The sequence below is a fragment of the Corvus hawaiiensis genome, chromosome 16 (assembly GCF_020740725.1).
Source record: "Corvus hawaiiensis isolate bCorHaw1 chromosome 16, bCorHaw1.pri.cur, whole genome shotgun sequence".
In the NCBI taxonomy this organism is placed as follows: domain Eukaryota; kingdom Metazoa; phylum Chordata; class Aves; order Passeriformes; family Corvidae; genus Corvus; species Corvus hawaiiensis.
In genome coordinates this window covers 13,433,319-13,456,516 of record NC_063228.1, presented here as the reverse complement: position 1 = coordinate 13,456,516, position 23,198 = coordinate 13,433,319, and the positions used below count along the sequence as shown (strand labels likewise).

The 23,198-nt window shown below is 45.7% G+C and overlaps 1 protein-coding gene across 4 annotated transcripts in view; it reads right to left on the bottom strand.

The window, feature by feature from the left end:
- The window catches only part of GSG1L (GSG1 like), a 55,065-nt gene extending 32,201 nt beyond the window's left edge, over positions 1–22,864 (bottom strand). Inside the window, exons 1-2 of one of the 4 annotated variants that reach the window (XM_048321362.1) lie at positions 21,698–22,864; positions 5,469–5,516 (exon numbers count right to left, since the gene is read on the bottom strand). In XM_048321362.1, coding sequence (XP_048177319.1) covers positions 5,469–5,516; positions 21,698–21,998 — 349 coding nt within the window. In that variant the 5' untranslated portion in view covers positions 21,999–22,864. The remainder of the gene's footprint in view (positions 1–5,468; positions 5,517–21,697) is intronic. The other 3 variants (XM_048321363.1, XM_048321361.1, XM_048321360.1) reach the window with 3 other exon arrangements.
- Between the last annotated feature and the right edge of the window lie 334 nt (positions 22,865–23,198).

Below are 23,198 nucleotides of genomic sequence, written 5' to 3'. Positions count from 1 at the left end.
TTTGTTTTGTTCTTTATTTCCCACGGCGATCCCAATATTTCTTTTTCATCTTAGTCTCTGCAGAGCAGTGAATTAATGTTTTCATAGAAGTGTCTGTCATCGCTCCAAGAACTCTATCCTGAGGAGAAAAGCTAATTCAGAACCCATCAGTATATATGTAAAGGTAGGATGACTCTTCATGTTCCCCACTTTGCATTTATCAACATGGATCATTATCTGCCATTTGCTCTCAGTCACTCAGTGACTGAGAAGGGTTTGTGCCTGGTTCAGAGGCCTGCAGTAAATCCAGTGGTTTTAAGGTTTTCAAGCTTCAGTTGTCCTTCTAGCTGAGCATTTTAATGTGTTTTAATCAGCTCTTGCTTTTCTTGGGTTCCCTTCTTCACAACTTCTAAAATCACTTTTCTTACTTCAGAAGGCTGCTGAATCTGTTAGTCACCCTACAAGGGATCTGTTCCTAATATTTTGAATCAAGTGCAGGGGTAAGGCAAGAGTAACAAGTTTCCCACTAATTTCTCCATGTTCATAATCCAAATTTTGTCTCTGCATCATGCATAACATTTCTTGGTCTGTGCATGGGGTTTTAGAGTCAGCTCCTGCTGTTTTGCTTTCTGTCCTTACACCTTCTCTGCTATCAAGTTTAACCCTGCTATCACTGAAGCTGTCCCAAGGGGTGATCACTAAGATAATTCTGTGTTTTTTATCTGAACATGGAATCCATCCACAGAGATTGTGTTGCTCATTAATGACATTACCTCGTTATTCTGATTCAGCTTTAGTACATGACATCTGCTTTGTCTTTCAGTGTAATCAGCACCAAGATGTTATTGTTCCTCTAATTATCTTTCTCCCATCAAATTCCTGGTACACCTATTATGTCAGGATACATTAAAATCAGGCATCTAGTTTTTCTCTTCTCATTAATTGCTGTTGGAGTGCTGGTTTAGGAGCATGTACAGAATTGGCTAAGCTTTCTCTTTTTCCTGTGCTGTGTTTTGGTGAGACTTGGTTTGTTTACTTGCTGTTTGCCATGTGCTACTTTAGCTCTGCCAGCTACTTTTTAGGCAATACAGAATTTTTATTGCCTCATCTCTCCAGGATGCATCATCACGAGCTGTGTAGAGGACGTGCAGGAAGCATCTCCTACCTCTGCCAGGACAGTCTCTAATTTAAAAAGCCCCCCTGCAAGATTTTGGACTGTTAAGTGCTCGCTAGCCATGAGCATTTTCCTTCTGCAGGGTTTTGCCTTGCCTCTACCTCTGTGGTCTCTGAAAAGTCTTGTTTATTGTACGCATGTGAGTTTATCAATAGGTAGGAAGCAGTGCAATACAGGCAGCTGCTGACGGCCTGCTCCCTTGCCATTCCTTGTGGCAATTATTCCACAAAGTCAGGTGCTACAGAGCATTGGAGTAACCTAGACCAGGCTGTGCCACACCTGTGAAGAGTTTGCCCTGGGAATCCTGTCCTGTGTTTGTGTGGCCATCTCTAAGTGTCGAGCCAACACTAACGTTTGAGCCTGTTCCTGAGGCAGCTTCCCCACAGGGCTCCTCAGGCCAGAGCCCCTCATTTCCACGCTGTGGGCACTCCAGGTGCTTGGAAAGTCACAGCCTCCATGAGCACCATCCCAAAAACTGTTGGGGGCACATTTCCTGCAAAGCCCTGCTCTTCTCTGGCAAAATGCTTCCAGCACCAGTGCTGCTTCCAGCTGACTTCCCCTGCACAAGGAGTTGGGCTGGGCCCACCCTCCGGCTCTTCCCGTGGCTGATAGCTGGCAGTGATGAATTTAGAGAAGGATGCAGCAGCTGGAATCCCCACACAGCCCCAGGCAGGGGAGGAACACCCGTGGATGTGTCCAGCTGTGGTGTTATCAAATCACTGAAGCCATTTATCTGATCATTTGATGGGACCTTTTGCTTTCCATTGTGGTGTCATGTTTTCCAGATGTAATTTTTGGTCTTGGTTTCTTCCTTTTGAATGTATCCTCCATGGCCTCTTGGGAGTTCTCTGGGGCACAGATTTGAAACCATGGGAAAGGGATGGCAGAAGTTGCCGTGGGAGGAGGAGTGTGGTGGGGAGTGTCCCAGCCTCAGTGTTCTGGTGGGGCACCACAACAGGGACAAAGCATCCCTCACTGAATAACTCACCTTTTTCTTCCTCAGGCAGCAAAATACTCAGCAGGAACAAAACTTTTATTAAGTTCTGTGGAGAATATCCCAGAAGCAATTGGGAACTGAAATATCAGGTCCAGCCTACTTTTTTTGACAGTTCCCTTCCAACTCCTCTTGGAAATATTTGCTGTCTTACTGCTCACGCCTGTGCTGAAAATTAGAGCACACTTCGTGGGCCCCAACATCTGCTCTGTGAGAATCCATTAAAAGTCCTGGCCACTGTAACCAGCTATTGCTCTATCATTTTTATCAATAGCAAATGTAAACTGTAATGAGAAAATGTTTTGTGTTTTTTTTTTTTCCTAGTTAATATCTACCATCATGAAGCTGATTTTGTTAAGCAGATTTGGCACTAAGAACCAGCAACAGCTAATAAATTCAATGTTAGGCTTATGAGGTTCTGACAGATTGCTGGCAGCTGCCTTAAATGCAGGAAAAAGCTCTCATAGTGTGGGTTGGAAATGCTTATTTATACCATACTGTGGGTCTGTTTGCCCCAAATTTTGCTGCCTCCTTTTAGTACATGTCACTGGTGAGATATATGAAAAGGGTACAATAACTGATCAGAGATACACCTCCCAGCTACACTGGAGACCAGCACTAATGCATAAAGATAGGAAGCTCAGCCATAAACTATTAGATTTTTACTGTAAGAATTCTCATTTACGAATGCAAGGTTTGTGGTAAGGATGTGACTAGACCTCATCATAGATGGTTTTATTTACTGTGAGTTTTTATGATAGTTTTGGGGGTTTTTTTCTATATTCAGAAGGTTTTAAATAATCTGGAGGAATTTAATACCACCTTGCTGTTAATTGGTGGTGGACTCAAGCAAAGATGGGCTGTACAACTACTCTAAGTTTGTTCTTAACATGTCTTAAAAGTGAAAAATGATGTGCTCAGAAGCAGGCACAGGCTTCAAGAGCCTGTATTTAGCTTAGAAGTTGGTCAGACAGGGATCCTCTTTGGATCAGGGAAAACCAACTAAAAGGAAAACTTCGGGAAACCGGAGTGCTCATCTGCAGTAATGGAGCTTGTATTGCAGAGACATTTCAGATAAACAAAATTATAGAGACATTTCAGATAAACAAGCACTTTTTGGTGGTAAGTGAAGTTAAGAACATGAACGGAAACTGAATAAGTTGCAATCTCATTGTGAAGGTAAGTTTAGTCCGAAATTTCCCAGTTTCACAATTGCCTGGGAAAACCACAATGTTTGAACTGAACTCAAATCTGCTATTCACAGTATTTCATCCTTTCTCATTTATGTGGACTGGCTGGAACTGAGTAATTGATAAGCTTCTGACCATTAAAGTCAATGCTGAGTGAGGGGATGAAGAAATTAAAGGAATGGGAAGTTCCCTCTAACTGGAAAAGAGCAGATTAAGTCAAGACATTAAAGAATTCTTCAGTGAAAGTAAATTTGGCATCAATTTTCTCTTCACATGTGGTGAAAGTAGCTCTGGGGAGTACAAGACTGATGGTGAAAATTCCAGATTCACCATGTTGCAGTGTGCAACTTGATCTACAGTTGGAGAATTTAACCTCGTTTTGTTTATGAGTCTGAGGGTCAGCACTTTCCATCACTGGCAAAGCATTCCCCTCCCTTTCTGTCAATATGCCTTATAACTCCATGGAAAGCCTTCTGAAATAGATAGAATTTTCTTTATAGCACTACACAGTAAGATCCTTCCTTCCTCAAGAAAGAAATATAGAATAGTCTAGAAATATGTGCTGACATCATGCAGCAACTCTAAAATTCTCCCGGAAAAAAAAAATGCTGACAGCATTTCACACAACCAAAAGAAATCCTAAAAGTAAAGCACTAAATGCTGTTTTGGAAAGTGAGTGGGTGATGCCACCAAGCATTATGCACCATAATGAAGTTCCACAGAAAGTGGATAAAGCAGAAAACCACCCCACTGCCTTTCTAGCAGGCACCTTGTGCTTGCTCTGCTCCATGTGCTGGAGGGGCCATGCTGTGCCCACAGCCCTTGAGATGGGAAGGGCAGGGAGCTTCCACTCCCCAGCTGCCTCTTTGGCTCCTCTCACACCCTTATCACTGTCCGTCTCCTCTCCTGTGCCTCTCCTTCAGGATGCAGTCCTACTCCCATCCTCGTACAGAACTTTCTGGAGCTTTGATATCCTTGCTGCCGTTCTGGGAGCTGCACTAAAAAGCACAAAATACCCCACTGGATTACAGGAAAGTGCAGCTCTCAGATGTGTGCAGTGCTTGCACTGTACAGGATGCTCTCTGCCATGCTCCTGAGTCCTTTAGTGGTGTTTTCTAGCAGAGTTTGTTTCCTGGTGGCTGCTGAGTGTTGAGCTGGTGGTTTTGTAAGAGCCTTTGTGCCCCAAGGTCCCATTTGTTTGTGAGATTTAACTCGGAGCCCATTAGCGACACTAATCCCAGGCTTGTTCTTCCCTTGTGTGCGTAATTTATTTGGGTTTGCTTACAATGAATTTCACAGAGGCTCTGTGACTGTTTCTCTCCCTGCAATAACCCCCTGCTTTATTAGCAGTAATTGACTTTCTTCCTGTTTTCCAGTGGATCAGCATTTCGGGCAAATTAAGGAAATTCCTTGTTCCTTACTCCACTTACTGCTGCTCCACCAAGCCTGAGGAAGTCAGCCTGTGCCCGAAAGGTTTTGGGATTGTCTCAAGTGGTCTGGTGAAATATATGGGGCATCTCGTCAGCTGCGGGCAGCTGGGACCAGGATGGGCTCAGTTCACTTTAATTGAACTCTACATATATTTTTTTCCCTTGTGGATTTTCAAATGTGGGGTAAATTGCTCCTGAAAATGAAATAAATATCAATAATTAATTAATTAAATGCCAATACCAGGGTGAGAAAAATGTTTGCAGCCTGCTTCTGTGCACTTGAATATATAACTTTTCACAAGGGCAAACCAACCAAAGAAGCATCTGGATGATTTCCTCTCACAAAAAGATGTTTGGTACTGTGACTGTATTTCTCTGATCATAAATGTCTTCATGGCCTGAGGAGACTGTGCAGTGTTTTCTTCCTCACTAGAGGAAGAAGGAAAATGTCTGTCTTACAATATAAATCTTTATTTTTCTTGAAAAAAGTCATCTGAGTTAAGACCAAATAAATGACAGACCTGCATAAAGTGAGCAAACAGCTGTCATAAACCCTTGGTATTTGTTTCAGCTGGCTGTGTGTAATGTGGATGACATGTAGGTCCCTGTGGAGCCGTGCTTCCCCTGCCACTCAGGTACGACAAGACACAACACGGATGCAATTTGTAAAAAGGGAAGAAGCCTTGGCTGTATGGTCTTACCTTTTTCAGAAGCCGGGGCAAGGTCAATAAAACTTCGACATTTTTCACCTTTAAAAGAAAAGCATTGTTTTAGGAGACAGAAGTTGGTTGGTGTTGCTCTGCCTTCTCTTTCTGACTGGGGCTCCTGCCTGCACTCCCAGCCCAGTCTCTGCAGGACCTCGGGGTTGTCTCACACTGGGGACAGACATTTCCCTGTGCCTCCATCCTGCCCAAACCCGCTGTGCTCAAGGGCTGGACTTCCCTTGGGATTGCAGTCCCTTGAGCAGGAATTTGGGTTACAGGGAGTGAAGAACATCTTTTCCTGGCTGAGTCCCTGCTGGGTCAGTGTTGCTCTTTCCCAAGGGCAGGAACAGTGCTGGACTCTATCTAGAGTGACACAGGGACAAACACCTCACAAGGGTGGCACTGGGAGGGCACAGGACTCTTTCACCCACAATTTTGCCCTCTTTCTCATCACCAGACAATGCCTGTGCCCCCCAGTGTGACCAAACATCCCAGGGCTGGGGGGCACTGCCACGGGCACAGAGGTCTCCATAGACAGATGACACGTGTGGCTAAGACTGACAAAACCTGAAGCACAAAGCAAAGCACATAAGCAAATGTATAAACACTTCAAAAAAATGTTTAAAAAGCAGGCAAATGCCTTGCTCTGAGCATCACAGCCTGTGCCACTCCCTGTGCTCCACTGTAAATTAAACTCTCTCTGTTTAGGACCCCACCTCTGGCTTTGCAGGAATTCTTGAGAAGCTTCTGAACAGGAAATGTATCTTAGGGTGGATGCTTTGACCTTTCTTTTTACTTCTTCAGTATCTTCAAAGATGATAAAATAATTCCTCTTCCCTAGATGCATCCATCTACCAAGTGTATGTGTTCCTTTTGACATGATGTCCTCCAAGGTGTCCTGCCAGAGGTCATGGAATAGAGTCCATTTTGCTCTTTAAGACTTTAGTTGATGCAAACACAGCTACAGGACTAGGCTGGGGTTTTTAATTAGCTGTGCTCATTTTTAATTGCAAAGTTGAAAAGACTAATTTAGGAAAGGTGATCCATTAAAACAGAATAAACAGTGAAATGCTACAGTGATGGTGAAGTCAGTGTGTATTTTTTTCTTATTTGTAATTCAGTATATGTAAAAACCAATATAAAGTGTTCATTTTTCTGGTGTCTTTGTTGGCAAGATTGAGGTAAATGTAATCGTTCAAATGATAGCTGAGCTGAGATAAGAATCTATTATTTTAACGCTATTTTTACTACTTTAAATTTACTTTTTGCAGTTTTAAATCTATGCTAAGTACACTGAGAAGTGATGTGTACATAGTCTGTAGTCTATGTATAAGTAGCTATAAAAGAAAAGGTTTGCCTGACATTGTAATGAACATTTTGATATGTCCAGGGGAAGCATTTCTACCTTCTGAATCCAGAGGACAGCCAAGAAAAGGAAGGGACACTTGGCTTATCAAAGCATCATCTCTGTTTCCAAAGGGGTGGACAGGGCAGGCTGTATATGGGCAGGAGGAATATCAGTGAGTGAGTGAGTGAGTGAGTGAGTGAGTTTTGGGGCAGGTAGATGGAAAGATAACTGAAGGATCACAGAAATTACCGTCCCTTCACACTTCCTGTTCAGAGCAGGGCTGTGACTTTTCCCACTCAAACTCCGAAATGCTTCAAGGATGGTGATACCCATCCCTTAGTGACTCAAAGATGGAGTTTCTTCCCACTCTGGTCCACATCTGGAGAAGTGTTTCCTTATACCCAATCCAAACTTCTGTAGCTGCTCTGGCACCAGTCTACTCATCCTTTCTCTGTTTGTAGGGACATGAACAAGCCCAGCTCCCCCAAGTTCTTTACTTCAGGCTCCTGACCAAGAAATCCAGATAAATAAGTGGACTATAAAATATACTAAGGTGCAAGTAGAAAACATTCTCATCCAGAACCTCTGAGTTTTAGGGCATGAGGTTCTCCAGGAATTTTATTGACATGAAAACAAGGGAATATAGGGAGAGTGACCTCTAGATTTGGACTTGATATAAGCAGATTTAGCAGGATTTTTCATTCTAGCCATATGGATCTGTGGTTTGGGTCTTTGTTTGTTTGTTTGTTTGTCAGATGTAAGTTATTACTTTTATCACAGTTTTGTTTTAGTCTGACTTCAAGCTAACTGGCTCTCACTGATCATCCCTCACTTGTGTTACAGTGAATCCAAAGCCAGCTGGAAACCTTTAAGAAATACCTGACTCTCCAGAATGTTATCCCAAGACAGGCACAGGGGAATGGCCTTTGTAACTACAAAAACTGCACAGGCTGCTCTGAGAGCTGGTGGTGCCTTTTAGACACCTGGCAAGGGACAGAGTTTCTCTGAGTTACCAGTGTTTGGCTGTAGGTGCCTTATCTGCAGGGCAGTGGGGAGGGTGGTCACAGGCACCTCATCCTCCCTCAAATTCCACTTGCCCAGAACATCATCTCTCCCTGTGGTGAGGCCTCCAGTTTAAATAATATGGACAGAAAATGCTGAAGTGTCCAGAAAAAGTCCTTTAGGAGCCATAGCAAAAAGAATGAGTGGAGGCAAAGAAGAGCCTGGATGTCACCTCACTTTTGATGGCTGATTGTGCCTGGCTTGCTGCTGAAGGTCATGGTAGGAACTGCACAAGCAGTTCCTGACACTTCCCTTTGTTGTTCTTGCTGCTGGAGCACTGGAAAACCCTCCTCTGTTTTCAGTGGTAACCACTGGTGGTATTTATAAACCACAGCCACACTTCCACATGCAGACATGCATCTCGCTGAGAACTGAAGATGTCAGCAGTGCTTTCACTGTTCCTCTTAGGATTTATTCTAAGTTATTTTTGGGTATCTTGTATAACTGATCTCTTAAGCCCTCTTAAGTTTAATTTTAGACTTGGCAGAGTTTATCCTGCTGTGCTGTCCTTTTCCAGATGCATCTTGTCCTCCTAACCAGGCTCCTGGAAAGTCTTTAGAGAATACAGAAAAGGCTGTTCAGAGAAGCAATAAGAAGAGTCTCTAGGATTCATCCCCTGAGAGTCCTGCCTTCACCCGTTTGTAGCTGTGATCCTGTCAGAGAAGAAAGCCAAGGAGTGACCTCTCCTGCACTTCACTCACGCAGAAAGAAGAGGTGGGGCCTGGCTTGGATTCCCTGCACTTCCCCTCAGGAGTGATGGCCATGAGCAGTGCACGTGCAGAGCTCAGCAGTGACAGGGAGCTGCTGGAGGCTGAGGAGAGAGGGATGCCCAACACCTAAACAGCTATAAGCAAAGCACTTGGTACCAGCTTCTTCTGTGACTTCCCGAGAGTGAGGTAGAAACACCATCTGTGCTAGTCCTTGCAAACACACTCCCTCCTAATCAGACTGACTGTGCACGGGCTCAGCTGTGTCTCTGCTGGCCTTCCCAAGAAAGGGATGTGGGTCACAGGGACCTGCAGGACTGGGAACTAGTAAGATTTATCCAATCCAAAATTTATCTGTGGCTAATAAATCCAAAATTTATCTGCGTCTAATTAATCCTGATTAATTAATCTAATTAATCCTGATTGATTAATCTAATTCTGTATATGTGCATGTTTATGAGTATTTGTAACTTGCTGGGGAACTTCAAACTGGAGCAGCCAGAGCGTGGGAGGAGACACATCTGGAAAGACTGAGCTGGTGGGTGGAGAGGAGTCTTGAGGTTGTATGAGTAATAGACGTACAGCCCATGAAAGTATCTGAGGGACCACCAGAATGATGTACCCGTGCATCTGCAGCGGGAAGGGGTGGGCATGTTTCAGCAGGATCTGCAGACCTGGACAGGCTGAGGAGGAAGAGGAGCAAGTTTGGTGCTGGGGGTGATGTTTCTGTGGCTGCTGATGAAGGCACAACTCTCTCCGAGGGTCTGTGTGGTCAGAGACATCAGTGCCAGGCTTGCACGTGTGTGTGTGTGGGAGTGTGTGTGTGTGAGTGTTTGAATACTTGCCCAGCCTGGATGAGAAGGGCCCAGCAGCAAATGGATGAAAGAAAAGAAATTTCCTGGGCCTTAAAGTCCCCAGGCTCAGCTTCGTGGGCATGCTCAGCATCCTCTCAGACAGACTTCTCCCATCTTGTCGTGGAGACAAACAGGTCCCAAAGAACCATCAGGTCACACGGTTTGCTGCCTCCAGGGCCCTGGGCTGCCTTCCCTGCTCTGCCCTGCCCTGCACATATTGTGGGTATGTCGCACATGCCGGGCTGTGGCTTCCAGCATGGAGCTCTGTGGGAACCTAGAATGCAGAGAATATTTCTCTGCCTGTTTTGAAAGGTTTTACCCCTCTGGTCAGTACTGGTTTTGACCTTTGTCCATGGGAAAATTTGCCTAGCCTCTGGGAAGAATTTGAATCGACAATGGTGTGAATTAGGTGATAGAATACTATGTGAGATTATCACAGGGTGAAAAATTTAGAGTTTTTAGGTCTATTTGCATAGTAAATAGATAGAAGTAGAAAACCTCAAAATGGAGGATAAGTTGTAGTTAAAAGCTTCTTTCTCCTTCTTCACTAACTCCATATTTTGCAGCAATAGTGGTCTGGGATGATTGGATACAGAATTCCGCAGTTCCTGTCTACGTGATTTAGGAGCTTGTTGGACAGTGGTGAAAAAGTGAAAATACCTTGTGTTTTAAGTTTTCATTGGGTAATTTACCTTTAAAAAGGCTGTGAGATCTTGCTAAGTTGTCTTCTTGCTGCATTCTCTGCTCTGTGCTATGTCTAAGCCATGTCAGTGGCTTGTACTCCTTAGATTAGAATTAATAAACACCTATCAGGAGACTGAGAAGCCATGAAGTCCCATTTGCCTCCTTTTGTCTCCTGGAACAAATCTGAACGTCTCCCCCATCAGGGAAGACAACAATTAATGACGTGGACAGTGTTAGAGCTCCTCTCTGGGCCCACGGAATTAGAGATCTGCACAGGGCAGCTGTAAGGCAGGTCTGGGTGCACATAAACTGGGTCTGAGCTCCAGCACACAGATGTCCATCCAAGCCCTGTGTGCCCTCTGCCTTTAAGCCTTTGTGAGACCCACATTCTGCTCCTTCTTCCACCTAAAAGGTGTGGTTTGTTTGTTTCTGTCCTCAGGACCTCACACAGGCCAGGAACCTGTTGGTTTAGACTGGAAATCAGGAAGAGGGCAGAAAAAACACCAAAAAGCGCTTCAGCTTCAAGACAATATTCTGTTTCTAACATGGCTGTTGTCATAGCAAAGAGCAGAAGTTGATGTTCTGGATCCTACTTTTTGGTCCTGCATTCCTGAGTTCTTTCCTCTCTGAGCCAGGGGTAAATGCCTGATTAATAATGAGAGCAGCAAAATAAAAACAACCCTGAAAAATCCTATTTTGTATGTCTTGCAGTGACATGGTCTGAAAATATTCTAGTTAATTGACTTAAAAGAAACCTGGTAGTTCTGGCTGAACTCTGTTATAACTCTGCTTTTCATCTCACCAAAAAAAAAAGAAGAAAGAAAACGCTGTCTGTATCCACTTTTTCTGCATAAAATATTATGAGTTCAAAAGTGCAGTTATGATGGAAATTTAAATGATTACATTTCTTTTGAACAACATTCCCTTTTAGTAACACCCTGGCTCCCAGCCTACAACAGACAAGGTCCCCTTTTTTCCCACCAGGCCCTAACAAATCTTTATCTCTCCAGTTATATCTGGAGTCATGTGATTCTGATGAGATCCCAAAACATCTACTGAGAGTAAAATAATTGTATTTGTCTAAAAAAAGACATAATCCTCAAGGGATCCCAGCCTAGACGAGGTTGAGGACTCCGACACAACTTCAGTGAAAAAAAGTACTACATGAGGGAAAATGCAGGTTAATGGGCTCACTCAAACAGAGTTGTATCAGGTTAATTACCAACTGAAATATTCAAATTGTGATTAAAGCTGTCTCAGAGCACTTAATTGACTTTTTTTTCCTAATGAAATTTGAGTGCTAATCCGTAAAATCAACATTTTCCAGTTGACCCTGTTGATTTTGCTGGAGCTATATTTTCTTCTGGAAAATAAACAAATTCACACAGAATTGCACAAAAATATGCCTTGAACTATGCAGACAATTATTTTCTCTTCGTCTGACAGCTGCCATTCATTGCTGCTGCCCATCAACATTTCTGCTACTTCTAAATATCTTGAGAATTTGCCCAATTTCTCAGTGACAACTCACAGTCTGTATCGCCTTTGGGATTGTTTTTAAACCTGAATGCTGTACTGCTGTTCTCCTTCAGCAAATCCAATCCCTTCAAACTTCCTACGTTTCAAAAGTGGAAAAATTTAAAGCTTCCCACTTTTTTCATTTCAGGCGTGCACTTTTCCTCAGTTTGCATATTCCTGAAGGAACGTGTCTAATTTTGTCAGAGAGGTCCCATTCACACCGTGGGGTTCCCTCTTGGTTGGTTGGAGCAGGGAAGGGCTGTGCAGGGCAGGGAGTGTGGGCAGAGCTGGGAATGCTGTCGGTGCTGCCTGGGACTATGCCATGGCAACTGCTTCTTCCAGGCTGCAACTCTCCCTGACGTGAATAATCTTACACAGCATCTAAAAGCAAATGTCTCCACAGGCTGCTCTCAAATCATGTCTAATTGAAACGCAGCCAAGTCACAAGACTCTGCTGATTATCTTGGTAAGACCTGAAGGATGTGTACACACATCCATCATTTGGAGAGCTGGAAAATAGTTCTGGTTTCCAAGTGATTGTGAAAATCATGGAAACAGAAGTGCTGAGAGGTTTTCAATGATTTTGGTGTCAAATTAGAGCTGACTTCATTAAATCAAGGAGCTCTGAGTTGCTTTAAGCGTTTGAAGCCATAGAACGCGAAGGGGAGGGTTTCACCTGCTCATCCCAGAGGTGACCATCTGCCACACACTGTGCTGGCCCTGAGCCAATGTGAATATGCCAAAATAAACTAGATATTGGCAATCCAGGATCCTTGAGACATCCAGAAAACTGGGAAAGACAAAAAACAATGCTCTTCCCAGAGGATTCAGCTGCTGTATGTCCCTCACTGCATGAAGTCTAGCCTTCTCCTGTCCTCCTGTCCCTGCCCTGCTTGCTCTTTCAGTTGAGATATCCTGTTTTTCCAGGCAGGCATCCCTGGCTTGGGGTATGGAAACAGGTAACTTTAACCTTTTCTTCATGACTTTTAAAGGAAGTGAACTGCAGCACACTGGAAATGAACATCCAGTTTTTGAAATCAAGTGAAAAAAAGTTGTGCTTGCATTTCCTCTTGTGAACCTTATTTCCAGGCATGTACACAATAACTCTGAAACAAATTCTCATTAGTGATTTTTGCCTGGCTGGGTGATGCACAGTGAAATCAGGCTGTATGATGTGGGTTTTTTTAAGCATGGTGGAATGTCTCTACTTCTCAACTGATTTTCCACATTGTAAGCATGGTTTGAGTCCTTCTCCCCACCAAACGTAGCCAGACAGAAGGAGGAACACATGAAAGTGGATTCTGTTTACCTGTGACTATTCTACAAGCCATGTCATTCCACAGTAATTACATCTGCTTCTTATTACTCACTGGCTTCTGTATTCCTTTCTAAGCTAGATCAGCAAAGATTTATATTGCCTTTTGGTCTAGCAACAAGAACAATGGAATTTCACCGATTTGGGACTAACAGAGGGTCCTGCTAGAAGCACCCTATTCCCTGCTATCCTGGTTTCAGCTGGGATAGAGTCAATTTTCTTCCTATTAGCAGGTGCAGGGCTGCGTTTTGGGCTTAGGATGAGAATAATGTTGATAACACAGTGGTGGTTGGGTTGTTGCTGAGCAGGGCTTATCTGAATCAAGGACTTTGCAGCATCTCATGCTCTGCCACTGAGGATGTGCACAAAATGCCAGGAGGGAGCATGGCCAGGACAGCTGACCTGAGCTGTCCAGTGGGATACTGCAGACCAGAGAATGTTATGCTCAGTATGTAAACTGGGGAGAGCTTGCTAGGAGCTGTCAATTGTTGCTTTGGGTTGGGCTGGGCAGCAGTGAGCAGCTGCATTGTGCAACATGTTTTGGGGGGGTTTTAGTGCTCTCTCTCCCCTTTCCTCTACTTTTATTATTATTTGTTTTTGTATTTTACTTTATTGCAATTATTAAGCTGTTCTTATCTCAACCCACTGGTGTTACCTTTTTCTGACTCTCCTCTCCACCCCACATGGGCAGGAGGGAGTGAGGGGCTGAGCAGTACTTAATTAACAGCTGGGGTTAAACCACAACAACCTGTACGTCCCAATTTTGAGATCTGTCACTCAGCCACTTCCCCTAGTTCCACATAAGGAAAGTTTTAACATCAGGATTGAGTCTGGTGTAATTTAAAAACCACGGGGATACCATGATGATTGATCTTCCATCCCTTATGTATTTCCTTAGCCCTGAATGCATCTGTTCATACTTTGCGCTGACACTGGGGTAAAGCATCTCAGTTCTCTTTGAAATCTGGGACCTATGTGTTAATCTTCCAGCCCTTTGAAGTTTATCCCATTTACAAGGAACTACCAGAACTCCTCAGATGTTTCCTTTAAGTCTACTGGGTTAAATGTCTGAGAACAGACACATCCAAACACTCGTGAGGAAGAGTAACATATCTAATAAGCAGTAGTTAGCTGCCTGGCCCCTTACTTTGCTCCGTTATGAGGCTCAGCCTGCAGGGACTTTATGGCCATGTTTTATGGATGATAGATGTTCACACAGCTCGTCTGCCCAGCAGGATCAGGAGGACCTAAAATCCGAAACTCCCAGAGCACCGCAGACACAAAATATCCCCAACATCCTATAAAAACCTGAATGTCTGCAATAAAGCAATCACCACCACAGAAATCACAGCTATCATGTACCACAGGAAGGAAGCAGGAGTCCTCGTGAGGAACACGAATAAATCTGTAAATTCCTATGGCCAGGCCTATCTCATCCTGAAAGCAAAATACCAGGGATTTGTTAGGAGGAGTTCACAAGTGCTTTTCTGCAGTGGATCCTTCCCATGCTGTAAAGGAAGGCAAAAATTTGTTACTCTCCTTGTTATCTAGCCTGAGGGAGATTTCCCATCTGATCCCAAATTAGATCATCAGTTTAATGTTCAGTGCATGAGCAGCCATACCAATTAGATCCTGAGAAGCTGTAATAATGTCAGCAGCGGCAGAGCAGCCTCCTCACACACTGCCTCCACCTGGAGCCAATTCCTGCTGCTTTAGGCAAGGCATTAAAACCTCCAGAAAACGTGATGGGCACCCAGGCAGCAGCTATTTCTTTTCTTGGCTCCCACTGGTGCCCAGCAGCCTCCCCGGAGCAGGAACGTCACGGAGCAGGCACCGTGTGAGCCAGGGAGGCAAGGGGGCTCCTCCAGACCTCCTTAAAACACCAACAAATCAGCTATACAGGACTCACCCCAAGTTCCTCAGGCCAGAAACTTTCCTCTTCTCTCCTGCAGTTCTTCCTGCACTCTGGAAGCCTCCATTTCAGCCCATGGGTTTCCTTTGCTCACACTGCCCTCTGTGGAGGTGAGGTCCAGACACACCGTCTGGGAGCCTGTCCTTGGATTGTCACTTTTTTCCCCTCAGTTGTGAGTTGCTTAGGTCATATTATTTTCTTTATCCCTATATGTGTAAGGTATCACTACATCCCCTCTAGCTCTTCAATCTGTTATAGCACAGAACACCAGCTTTCTTTTCTTGGAGGAGATTCTCTTTTCCTTAACTACCTCGGAAATCCCACTCTGCACCTATTTCACCTTCTCCTTTTTCTTAGCATCCCTATGCACAATAGCATTTACAAAACACACTTGTGTTGCCTGTAGTGCTGATTTTTCCCTAGAATAACCTTTTCTTTATGTCACAGCACTTGGCAGCTCTCAGCCACCCCACGGACAAATACTGGCCCCCAACTTGGTTCTTATCTTCTCCCTGCAATTGGTGCCTACCTGTGACCTCACAGAGCTTTAGGCCTTGGCATCTGGTGCTTTCAACCTTCTGTAAAATGTAACACTGCTCTTACAACTCCAGTTATGCACACAAATCTCTCCTCTGTAATGCCAATACTCCCAGATTTTGTGTGGCAGCACACATAAGAAGCACATTCAAAGCAGGATTATTCTCTTCAAATTAAGACTTCTGTGCTGGGACTTGCAACATCTTAGACAAATTCCCTTTTGGCCAATGAGGCACACACGTAATCCCAGGTTTTAGTTCATCCTGCAGAAGGAGCAGTGTAATCTCCCAAGGAGTGCTCCCTACTCTCCACTGTAATGATGGTGTTGATCAGTTTGGGCACAGACGCCTACATTTGCTTATGGCCATGGGCTGGCTGTAAGATTCATCTTGCCTTCATTTTTTTAGGTGACACAAATTATATCCCTAGTTCTTTTTTTCCTAGATTGCTAATCCCAGCAATAACAGAATCCATCCCAAAACCAAATTTGAGGACAACCAGAAATATCTGGTCTCCATTGGGATAATTCTCCCTTTTGTATTACTTGCCACAGTCTCCTTGTAAGACTGTTCTTTAGTCAGTTTACAATCTGTTTACCCCCATGATGATCAATAAAATAAAGTAAATCTGCAACACAATTTGATGCAAAAAGTCTTCCTGCTCCACTGTCTTTGTGTTGTCTCCAGTGACAGATATTTAGGGAAGAATGAAGGAATGGGCATAGGGTGATTCTGCTCCTCTACTCCCCTTGTCACACCAGTACTGCAGCAGCAGTTTGAGGACTTCCCAGCCTGGGATTGCTCTAAAATTGTCCTGTCAGTAACAGGAATGGAAGTTTCCTCTCTGGATCCATGCAACTCCCAGTTTTGGCCTTCTCAACATCCCCTGGCAGGGAGCTCTGCAGGAAGGAGTACTTATTTTTGTCTGTTATGCCTTTTTGTTCCTGAATCATGGAAGCAGTCAATGATGTGTGTTGCCTGAGCTCTGTCATTGTCACTTGATCCTCACCAACATGACGACTCTGTGCACTGGGCCTTCCTTCCAGCCTGGAGCTCAGGCTCAGGCTGTTCAGTGACCCCCACTGTGGAGCCTGCCTGCCTCTCTCTCCACGTCCTTACCATCCTTCCCACTGTCTGCAGCTCTTCTGGAAAGAATTTTCAGTGGGACATTCCATCAAATGCTTTCTTGCAAATCCACAGAGACTGGATCTAATCCATTACCCTTGTCTGAGAAGTGATTCATCTTGGTAAAAAATTTACCTTTAATAAACCCATACCTTTGAGAAAACCTATTTGTTGCCATGGAGTGAGTGCTTTCTCTGAAAACTATCCTAAGATTCCTGGGTCAAGTGGCCTGTAGAGGTTTTTTCACTTTTCTTTAAATACAGGTGATATACAGGTTCTTGCTTCTAAACCTGCATTTTCACGTACCAATTATTTCAACATCCTCAGATGGAGATTATCGTGGTTCCCTGGGTTCAGTTCCTCCAACACTGGAAATTTTATCTTTAATACAGAGCTCTACCTCCTCCATTCCTTTTACCACTCTTTCCTTCCTAACAATTTATAACTTGCAATTTTTACATTCCAGTCATGCGAATAAACCTGCCAGGTTTCAGTCATGCCAATTATATTGTATTTCTCATAATCCAGCAAGAATTCCCAAGTCCTCTTGCTTTTAATTATATACTCACAAGGTGCTTTCCCCCAGTCCCTCTCTGGCCAGCCACCTGTGGTGAATCACTGGGATGTGTGATTATCACAGGGGGCGGGGGACAAAGGTGTTGCAGAACCACTCTGGAGCTGTGAAAGGCTGGGGCAAGTTCTGGTCTTTATATGTCACAGATTTACTCATTTCTGCAGGATAAACCCCTCTCCTTCTCTGGCTCCTCCTCAAGGTGCATTCAATGCCCGCTCTTCTGGCCCATTTTGGCACATCCTTACATCCCATCTAAATTCCACTCTACTCCTTCAGCAGTGCTGAGGAATAGGTGGTACAGAGCACACAAAGAGCTACAGACCCCTTGCCCTCCAAAAAAGTCAATCCAAACCCACAAAACAAGCCATGCATACCCATTCCTGGTGTCCCGATTTCTAGGGAGCATGGTGAGCACCCTTGGTTATTGGGACAGTAGTCTTAAAAGGCAACTGGGCACTGCTCTTCCCCTCTGACTGTGGATGTCAATACTGAGCTTGTTTGTTCACTGGCAACTAAAGCAAGGTCTGAGTTCATGTTTTTTTTCTATTAACATCAAAGCAAACACACAGTTGAGCAAAACTGACTGACTTGTTATTGCTTCCCAGCTCTCAAACTTCCCTATTAGGATATGATATGCCACCTTGCCTACTTCATGGGTTAATTTTTTCATGGCATGTGTGTTCCTGAGCCATGGAATCCACCAGCTGGCTCACCACTGCTGCTATCAGTGCACCCCTTGTGCGGTACCTTGTGAGGTGCCCTGTGGTGCCCAAGCACAGACCCTGACTGCGGGTGTGCAACAAGATACATGCTCAAAGTCACGTATAAGAAATTAAATGCTGGTGAGCTTGTCTCTGAGACATCTGGCCATGGTCAAGGAGTTCACAGCCCAGGAAGAGGCCCCAAGTGAAGCCTGTGAGGGTAGAACAGGACTCATGGCCAGCACAGTCTGCAGAGCTTTATCTTCATCCCCTTCAAAGGCTGAGTGTGTTGCTCCTACAGAAGACGCCTCCCCCTGTGTGGGATCCAAAGCACTGAACCCACTCTGAAAGGGAGAACCTTGTCCTCCTTCTGGTAGACTGGGATTCAGCACACTTTTGAGTCAGAAACTGTGCTAAATAATTACAGGACTCCCCCACCAATGAAATATAAATGCTCTAGTCCCTCTATTCCCAGAGGGGATTCACAATTACATTTCTCAGGTACTAAATGCTTTTTGAATTCTTGAGCTGTCCTAGACATGCTGGATAAAAATAAACTCTAGATTCACAAATTATTTCAGAAATAATCACAGCATTCAATCTCTGTTAGAGCTGTCAGTGGAAACCAGAAACTGGCACCAAGAGGCAGGCACGCTCCGCTGGGCTCTTCACAAAGTGGATGGCATGCTGCTTGCACCTCAGCCTCTGGAATCTAAATGCACATTGCAGATAAACAGGGGGAAGGAGAAGACACTCAAAAATTTGTTTCCTTGCTGCCTAAATGTCATTTTAAGGTGTGAGTCCCACCCCCTCCAGCCAAGTGGGAGCCCTGGCATCCTGTTCCCTGCAGCATCAGCCTGCTGGGAGCTGGTCCTGGTGGCACTACAAGATCTGCTGTGTTGCAGCTGCACCAGTGCAGGGAGCAGAAAGTTTTGACGGTGTGGCTGGAGGAGAGAGAAATCAAAAGCCTGGTGGCTGGAGGAAGAATGGGGCTCATAGCTGTGAAAGTTTGGAGGCTCTGGAGAGTTTTGGCAGTACCATGATCACAGAGAGAGTTACTGGCACTCACACGTGCCTGGTGGGATCCAGCACGGAATCACAGAAGACCCTGTGTGGGAAAGGAGCCACAAGGATCATCAAAGTCCAGCTCCTGGCCCTGCACAGACACCCCAACAATCCCACCCTGTCCCTGAGGGTGTTGTGCAGACACTCCTGGAGCTCTGGCAGCCTTGGGGCTGTGACCAGTTCCCTGGGCAGCCTGTTCCAGTGCCCAAACACCCTCTGGGGGAAGAATTTTTTCCCAATATCCAACCTAAACCTTCCCCGATACAACTTCAGGCCATTCCCTTGGGCCCTGTCACTGGTCACGACAGAAGAGATCAGTGCCTGACCCTCCTCTCCCCCTCACGAGGAAGTTGTAGACTGTGATGAGGTCTCTCCTCATGTTGCCTAAATTCAGACATCAATGAGTCAGGGAGGAATCAGGGATGGGGTGGGAGCTGTGGGAATGGTGCTGACCATGGGCTCTGGCCATATGCTCTGCTGACAAAGTGTGAGGCTGTGAGTGACTGTGGAAGGGACTTTGCCTGGAGCAAGGCTGCTGCAGTCACTTCAGTGTGCTGCTGGTAAAGCTGTAAGAAAGATACTGCTGGCAGCATACAGTGCATTTGAGCTGGGGACTTTGACTAATTTAATACACTACTATTTAACAGAATTAATACAAGGCTATTTAATACACACACGACTGTGTGACTTGTGATGCCTGCAGAACTGGGGTCAGTAGGTGTGCTGAGGATGGTGGGATGAGCCTCTGGGATGGATTCCCCACAGATATACTGAGTGGGGGCTGTATGTGTGAGCACAGTCCCTGTGCTGTTGAGTTGGGGCTGGCTGGTGCCTCGCTGCCCTGCGGCTCAGATGAAATGATCATCAGTCGGGCTGCAAAAGGCCATGGCAACACTCTGACAGTCTGGTAATACAAACCCATCAGTCTGAGTGAAGAGCTGTCGAGTATTTTATGTTGGCACTATTAGGGACAAATTTAGACCCGTGTCCATTACATTGTTCCCGTCCTTACCAGAAGAAGACATGGTAAATCTGAAAGAGGCAGCTCTCGGTCTAAGCCAGAATATCCCTGTACCTGCCTGGGTTATTTCCAAAGGTTGGTCACTCCTAGTCTGCTAACTGAAGAATATTTTCCCCCAGGTTAGTGTTTCAAATGAGGAAACACTCATAGAGCTGCTGTGGGCGTGTGGGGAGGGAGAAGCAACCCCCTTCTCTCTTGCTTTCACCAGAACTTTTTAAAGCTCGCTTCCAACTCTCTCCTGAAATCACCCACTACAGCACAGCTTTGTTTACCCGGTACAGAATAGATCACTGTGTTTCTCTTCTCCCACAGATAACTCACTTTTCTGAGTGGGCTAGAGTCACACAGTTACAACTTATCTCACACATAAATCTTGACTTGGAAAGATTTCAATATCTGCCAGAAATATGGGCATCCTTGATTGTGCCAACCCCAGCTAAGATGCTCAGAGAGTCTTAGGCTGCTCACTCAGGCTGCTGTGGCCTAAGTTGATTCCCAAATCAGTAAGACAAATAATCTTCTTTTCTGTGTTTTTCTTTCTAACATCAAGAGTGTTGCTTTGGTGATCTCATTTCAGCCTGGAGCTGTTGCAGTCCCAAGGTTGGAGTTCATGAACTTTCCTTTTTTTAACATTAAATTGAGTTTTAATGAGCAGCTAATTCTGCAAGTACTCTCCTCAAAAACACCAGGGAGAATGCACAAGCCCTTGGGATGAAACAGGCTGAGAGGTTTCCCAGGTTTGCCCCAATTAATAGTACATTCTCAGAGAGAATTCTACCATGATCCCACAAACTTCCCATTACCAGAGGGGCTGTGTTCTCAGAGACACAGCACATCCATGGTTAACTGTTCCTCTCTTCCAGCAGTGAAGGACCAACTCCCCAGTCTGCTCCTTGGGCAGTGGCAGGATGGGATGGGAGCAGCCCAGAGAGGAACAAATATCCACAATCCATCATCTCATACTGTGTCACATTTTAAACTTTATTTTTCCGTCACATAATCTAGAAAAGGGCTCTTTCAAAAGCAGAGTGTGGATGTTAGCTCTAGCAGACAGCTCTGGGAGTAGGGACTGTCAGTTTTCATCTGCTGAGACTTAAACTGGTCCCAAGGCAGCTGCCTGCCACCCACCCTCCCGTGTGTTATTTCTTGCGAAGTGCCAGGCTACAGCAGAGGAAATGAATGCCCCGATAAACTGGAGAGATGTCTTTTTGAGTGGTTCCCAGCAAGTAAATGGCTGAGCAGGGAACAGAAGAGAGCTTTCTTGTGCCCAGTTGTACCCTTTAACTGCATTTCTCTATTCGATGAACATACACTCCAGGAAGGGCTCGCGGGTGGTCATTTACTTCAGGGATAGCCGAAAAGAGGCAGGCTGGGCTACAGCTGGTAAAAACCGTGACCTTTGTGCTCCCCCTGCCATTCAGACCATTGTCCTGGGGACAATTGCCGTCAGATGTCAGAACCTCCTTAACAACTACGGCCGCTGCCTTCCGAGCGCTCCAAGGAGCAGCTGGCGGGGAAGCGCTGCCCAGTCTGTGGCTGCAGTGCCCGGCAGGGTGGCACACGCTGCTGCTCAGGGGCTCAGCTGGCTGGAGAGCTCAGACCCTGCAGCAGCCAGCAGGTAAACAAGCAAATCCCTGCTCTCGCAGGAAACAGGTTGCTTTTCAACAAAGAACTGTTAAAACCCTGCCTCTCTCCGCAGGGCGAATCTGCTCTAAGATACAGCCCAGAACGGCTTGCCCGTTGCTTATCACACTGAGGCAAACACAAAGCGACACAGGCTGGAAGGAAGTTGTTTTATACTTACCAGCAGCATTGATATTTTCCTCACAGGAGTACCAGATCCCAGTGTGGAAATACCTGAAAAGGAAGCGGTCATCTCCCGTCTCCCAGCTGTAATGAACCACATTCTGGTTCGTCTCATTTGCAGTCTCATTCCCGCCGTAATTGAGGCAGTTTGTCTTCTTCTCTTTCCCACAGCTCGGCTTGGGGACCCTCTGTGTGCCCTCACACCAGTGGGTCGTGATAAAAGCTGTTGTAGAGAAGAGGAGAGCCATCAGATTCAGACTCACTGCTAGCAGGGCTCTGCATCTTCGATTTGTCTTCATGGTAAATCCGCCCTCCCTCCCCCTCCTGCTGAGAGAAGAAGTCAAAGGGGTTTGTTTTATTTGGGAGGGGGGGAGGTTTCAAAGCTTCTCACGATTCAGAATCCAGTTGTCCAGGCATCAAAACTCTCAGCTTCTTCCAATCTGCTGCTGAAGCGGTGAAGGAAGCTCTGCAGCCAGACTCCCATTCTTCCCCTTCACTTGAAACCCTGCCTTTGTACGTTAAAGGAGCAGCTGCCGGCGCGGCAGCGGGGCCGATCTCTCGCAGCCGCGGAGCTTCAGCGCGCTGAGGGGACCGGAGCGGCTCTGCCTCCCGAGGAGCACCAGAGGCGAGTGAACATCTGCTCGGCTACCACACATCATCCTCCCGAGGGGCTCCGCAGCCTCCTCCGCTGGGAGACACCTGCAGGCTGCCAGGCTCGCTGTCCCCTGCTCCCGTAGGATGGGCAGGAGCGGCTCAGCGTGCGGCAGGAGGAGGCAGGGACAGCTGCCACCCGCTGCCACCGTCCCCGGCACCGCTCGGAGCCCACTGCAGCACGCCGGGCTGGGGGGAGGCGTCACGGCTCAGTCCCGAAAAGAATTATTATTATTTTTATTATGTGGAGCTGTGAAAGGCATTTTTCATGTACCACAGGGTAGAGATTCGTCCAGGAGGAGGAGGGATGGAGTGGTACTTTAGCATTTCTGCTCTGAGCTAGAGAGTAGTAAATCCAGGGGCTGATTCTGGTTTTGGCATGATGGTGTAAATCTCTTTCTTCAGAGGCTTGCTCTGGCAGCCCCAGAGGAACTTGGGTTTGAAAGTGTGTGATGTGTGAAACCCACATCTTTCATAACACCAAGTGGAGCCCCTTTCCCAGGCTTTTATTCCCGGACACAGTGCTTGCAGATGTTTTGGTTGAAGTGGGTCTGGAGGAAATTTTCTTGTTTGTAGACAGAACTAATTAGAGCAAACCCTGGGCTTTACTCACCAGATGGCAATGCTGAGAGCAGAGAACACTTAATACTTAATACCCCATTTCCGAAGAGAATTGTATTGCCCTCACGATGTTCAGCTGGCTCACAGAGTTTCTGACCCCTTTGCACATTGCTCACAGCTCTCTGGTGAGCACTGAGCGCCATGAGGAGCAGGGCACCTGATGGTGGTGGAGGTAGAACCCATGAGCCCCTGGGTCCAGCACTGAGGTTGGCCACACTTGTCACACA